Genomic DNA, 5,711 nt, shown 5'->3' on the forward strand with positions numbered 1-5,711 from the left:
ATTCTGGTTTACCAGTCCCCATCGTATTTTGGGTCGAAGTTTGTCCATGAATTGTACTTGTAAAATGTGAATGGAAAACGAGATTTTGTTGTACCCAAATAAAAAAGGACTGGAGGGAGTGATTGCTCTAACACGGACGCGACCTCTCACAGTGCATGCATTGAACCGGCGCACCGGCCAAGAGGGCCCCATTCGCTGCAGGCCCGGCTGAACACGCCTCCTCGCCGCATGCAACCGGCTTCAGACTGCCCCGCCTGCCTTCATTGAATCCGCGCGTGTGCCGGCAACACGTCCTTCCGCGAGCCGACCAGCATTTTAGAACACAAAAAATGACCAAAATATAATTAATTATGCATGCTCTTGACTTGTTGTGCTCGCACTGGTAGCAGGAACTAGAGGTTTTTCCTTATTCATAACTCTCCTCAATTTTATTTTGGCTTGGAAGTGAATCATGGTTGTGGACATTATGTATGAATGTGCAGATATCTGTGAACATGAGTTTGATGTGGAAGTTGAACTTGGAATGTCGGGCTTGCGCGTGAACTATACCATGTCCAATGCTTCGTTTGTTATTGTTTGGAAAATAATTGTTGTTATTACATGACCCAAAAAAAATATTTTGTGCCACATCAGTAGATGCACGGACATCACAACAGGCATGCTGACTGGATAAACATTTGAACCTAGCTACTATGAAGGAAATTTTGTATTGACAACAGTTTTAGATAGCAGGAGACTCCTAGCCTGCTCTTTCTCTGCTATCTTAATTCTGGCTTCTTCCATCTCTTCTTTGGCATGGGTGAAGAGAGCATCTGATTGATGTTTTCGCTTCTTTAGGAACTTAGTTACATTCTCAAGGGCTGGTGCACACTTTCTTTCAGCCTTTACTAGAGCAACGAGGACACGAACAGCGGAAGACTCCACCTGGCTTGTGTGTAATCCAGCATCATCTCGGAATTTGCACCTTGTGTCTAATCCAGCATCATTAGGGAACTGGCACCTTGTGTGTAATCCAGCCTCATTTTGGAAACATGATCTCGAGGTTGACCATACTTCCCTCCTCATAGGAGCTGCATCCTGACTTGAAGTTACTTCTTTTTTAGATCAATACTAGCATCCTAGATCCATTTAGTAGAAGCCAGATAAACAGAACTGCGATAAGTGAATTCAAAAGGAAAAAAATATAAAAACAGACTACAAGGTGAGAACACCCACTTCCTACATCAAGCTAAAAACGAAAGCATTAGGACAATTAACACTCTTCTTATTACACATCGAAGAACACGAGGCTTGAGAGAAACAGAAACTACAACATATACACATCGAAGAACACGAGGCTAAACGAAAGTAATTGAAAGGGTGTTACTTACCATAGCTTGTTTTACAGGTTCGGTGCAGCTCCTCTTTAACTTGCCACGCTACTTGAAGATGTCCCCAGTATCCCGTGTTTGGTCTTCATTGCTCCTCTGCATGTTCGCACTTGTGGTTTTAAAATCTCAACATGGCAAGAAAAATATACTACTAGTAATACTCGCGCATCTTGTGGGAAACATTAAAGCACTCGTCTGCCATGTTAGAGAATCTCCAACAGAATCGCAACGCGCGGCGCTTTAAAAAAGCGTTTACAGTGCTGAGATGGAGAAGTAGAGATAGAGAGTAGAGACTACAGAGTAGAGGATAGTTCTCAGCATAGATAGATAAAAAATAGATTATTCAACTACTCCTTGTCGTCCGACTCCTCCTCGGTGATGACCTTCTCTGACGTCCGACTGTAGGCATGAAGATACCGATCGTCGTCAGATTCCTAGGGCAATGCTGCTCCTAGCCTCATGTTGAATTGAGCGCCCACTTTTCGCCTACGCTTGTCCTCGCGATAGGCGGCTCGCTTCGCCCTCCTTTGCGCGTAGAACTCGCGCTCTTTGATGATGTCCTATGGGATTTGTTGGCACCACAACGCCATGGCTTCCTCGTCCATTTCGGCGATGCCGAGACGGTGCTCCCGCCTCCGGTTGTCGCGACGATCCTCGTCGGTGATAAACCGCGGCAGAGGTGCGATCTCCTGTGCCCGCTCCCGCATCGGCACATTGGGGAATTTCAATGTTCTATGAGGCCACCGGAGGCGCCACGCCGCCCCGTCGTACGGGGCGGCCTCGTTGGCGGTGTTGAAATTGCTGAGGCTGAGGCGCATCCCACGGAACTGGATCTCGGCGAAGAAGCCGCCGGAGGGGCGCGCGCAGACGCCGCGGTATCCCCAAGTTTCCCGGCGACGCGGCGGCATGGTGGCGCGGCGGCGGCGAGGCGACAAAGAGCGGGGAGAGAGCGGTGGCGAGGAACAGAGCGGGGAGAGAGTGGTGGCAATGCAAAGAGCGGTGGGAGGGTGTTGGATTTTATAAAGCGCGTCGGACGCCGTGCACCAAAACTAGCGCACGCCCGACCGCTTTTTCCCGCGCACGAGCAATCCTTTCCCGACGTCTCTGCTATCTCTACTCTCTTCTCTTATATTATATTTATTTTATATTTAATATTTATCTCTACGTCTCTACTCTCTACTTTTTTCTTTTTTCTCTACTCTTATAAAAACGGAGTTGGTGATGATGGTGTGCCTACCACCCTGCAATATAGGTCGTCCGATTTATATCTGATGGGTAGGAAAGAAACTATGGCAATCTTGTAAAAAGATACCCACACCCCTCTCCACATTTGCAAATAAGGCCTTCCCTCATTTATCCTTTTCTCGCACAAGATAAACTACTCATACAAATGCATCTTGATGTTCCGTGCAATGCATGGGCATCTTGCTAGTCTTATAAAAAACAGAATTGGTGATGATGGTGTGCCTGTCATCCTCCAATATAGGCCATCCGATTTATATCTGATAGATAGGAAGGAAACAATGCCAATTTTGCAAAAATATACCCACACCCCTCTCCAGATTTGCAAATAAGGCCTTCCCTCGTTCATCCTTTTCTCACACAAGATAAACTACTCATACAAATGCATCTTGATGCATGCAACGTATGGGCATCTTGGTAGTTCTAAAAAACTGCAATCCCCCAAAGAGTTCTCAAGAACTATGCGGGAGCCACTAGATGTCATGTCTACTAGACCCATATTGTAGGCCTGGCGGTATAGCTTCTGCCTGTTCACACGCCATGTCGGCGTGTGGGTAACTTCACTGAATTCCGTCAACCGTCTCGCCTCCCACGACCTTCGCCTCCCGCGCGTGGTCGTGCCCTTTGACACTTCGACCAGCTATAAATGAGCAATTTTTTGCCTACTCCGCATGCATGATACTCCCTCTGGTCCTTTTTACTTCCATCAACCATTTGCAAAGTGTTTTACTAAAAATATCAATATATACAATACTGATTATAATGAGTATAAGAACTACATTTTATAATGAGTATAAAAATATCGATTTGACATTATGAATGTTGATACATTTTTCTGTAAGTTTGGTCAAAGTAGAGGTACATTGACTTCAGACAAAACTTAAATGCACAATGCAAACTACTAGTTCCTCCTTCCAGGTGCGTGCCATGTCCTATCTTGTCATCACAACAAGAGCTATTAGAGTACTACTTCCTCCCTTCTAGTTTAAAGGGCTCGATTAAAAAAATTCACCTACTGTTAGCAAGATAGAGGCGGTGGAATAGTTTTTGTAGTCTGCAAAAGTACTGAACTAATGCTGTCGTTCTTCACAAAAAATGTGTTTACCAATGCATGCATGAACACTAGTTACTCTAACCCCCCTCTCTTCTTTAATTCTTTGCCACATCAGCATGTTTGCTATTCCCGTGTGCATGATACCAGCTAAGATACCACCATTATGGCCAGCCTTAATCATCGCATGCAATAATTTAGTGCACCTTGAAATATGAACATGTGTGGGGCGTGTATGTTTTTAATGACTTGAGGCTATACCTAGCCCGCCAAGCAAGATGAGACTTATTATGCACCATTCCCCATACCTACAGGAAGCCCGTTTGTCTCCAAATCTTTTCCTCTCCATGTGTGGAAACAATATGCCTGCCAGACTCTCCTTATCCCTCTGCGGTCCCACCACTCCACCCCGTGTGGAAAAAATCTGAATGCATGACTCTCCCCCCCACGCTCGTCCAATCCGTTGTGACCAGCAATATTTCCACCCCTTCCATCCTCTGTAATTTACTCCAACAAATATACCCACGTATTACCTCATTTCCGGTTTATAGGGATCAATTCAAAAATCTCACCAACCAAGGTAGATGATGAGTGGCAGAATAACTTTCATGGTTTGTAAAACCACTCAATTAATGTGCTCATTTTTCTCAAAGAATTGTGTTTACCAATGCATTAATTGCAATGCATGCATGCATGCATGAAGTACATGCATTGGTCAAGTTTCTCATAATACTCGCATGCAATGAATTAATGCACCTTGAAATCTGAGCATGTGATGGGAGTAGCTGTTATGTTAATCACGCAACATATCTTCCGGGATGCTTATTGAGTTACTTAACTGCAGGTGCATTGGGTCACTGCCATATGGGCCCAATAGTGGCCTGGACCACATGTCAGTGACGCAACTAGACCTAAAGTTAAGCCAGTGCAGCTCAGTCCATATCTTACGTAGGTGTGCCATTGCTCGCTATAAATACTGCGCCTCCCACAACATTCGGAAGAACGCTCATGCTCATCGCTATCTCCTCCCCCTCCCTCTCATGTCGACCACCATGGCATCGCCTCTCCCAAGCCTAGGCGCCCCTCGCTGCACCGCCTGGACGGTCACGCGTCGCCATTCCATTACTCGCCACCACTAGTCGAGGAGGACGTGTCGGCGTTCCACTCCTCGCAGCGACACGTCGAGGTGGACGCGTCTTCGTTCCCAATCTCGCCAGCACGCGCGTCGGAGTTCGCATCGGCTCCCCGCTATGAGGAGAACACCGCGCCGCCCGCCGAGCCCCCCAGCCTTGAGGAGCTTTGCAAAGAAATGGATGTAGCCATGTGGGAGGCTTTGCCGCCGGTAGAGAAAGCCAAAATAGAGGCGGAGAAGAAGGCCGAAGAAGAGAAGCGCGCCACGGGGCAAGCTACCCTAGCAGGTCTATGCCGCGTCCGAGAGAGTCAGGCAATTTGTTCTTAGGCAGAAGGCTCGTGCAAGGGCCATGAGGGTTGCGGAGGACGCCCGTGCCAAAGCCCCGAGTGTAGTCAGGACCAAGCGCCTCATCTACGCTTGGCGGTACGTGGACCGGGTGCACGCTTCTAGCGAGGAGGAGTACCTGTTGGCACCGGATCACCACATCGGTGAGATCTCGCTCGCCCGCCGGCAAGCCGCCAATCAGCACCTCGCGAGTTGCGAGGCTGAGGAAGAGGCATTGTGTCGGCGCGATGGGAAACCACCACGCACCAGGGCACTCATGGCGCGCCGCAAGCGCTCTTGCGAGCTCCGTGGCTTTTAGTAGGAGTATAATTTACTTTCATAAGGTGATCTCATTAGTTTTGGGACGCAAATGATATCCCGAACATTCGGGAATTATTAGCGTCCTTAATTAAGTATGTAAGAGGGAAAGTTTGAAAACCTTGTGTATCAGTATGCATTTTGTAAGTAGGTGCATATAGCACAAACTTTACAATATACTATCACACTGCACGTCTCTCTCTATATATGCTTGCAGACTGTGCTACTCCCTCCATCTAGGTGAATAAGTCATCTTTGATTGTGCACCGTGACC

The 5,711-nt window shown here is 47.3% G+C and overlaps 1 protein-coding gene across 1 annotated transcript; it reads right to left on the minus strand.

The window, feature by feature from the left end:
* Positions 1–1,930: 1,930 nt before the first annotated feature.
* Positions 1,931–2,278, minus strand: LOC147975721 (ethylene-responsive transcription factor ERF071-like). The gene has a single exon (XM_087520551.1). The coding sequence runs from the start codon at positions 2,276–2,278 to the stop codon at positions 1,931–1,933; it is 348 nt and encodes a 115-aa protein (XP_087376677.1).
* Positions 2,279–5,711: the final 3,433 nt, after the last annotated feature.

This window comes from Triticum urartu, chromosome 4A (assembly GCF_056163025.1).
Source record: "Triticum urartu cultivar PI428250 chromosome 4A, HENAU_Tu73, whole genome shotgun sequence".
Taxonomy (NCBI): Eukaryota; Viridiplantae; Streptophyta; class Magnoliopsida; order Poales; family Poaceae; genus Triticum; species Triticum urartu.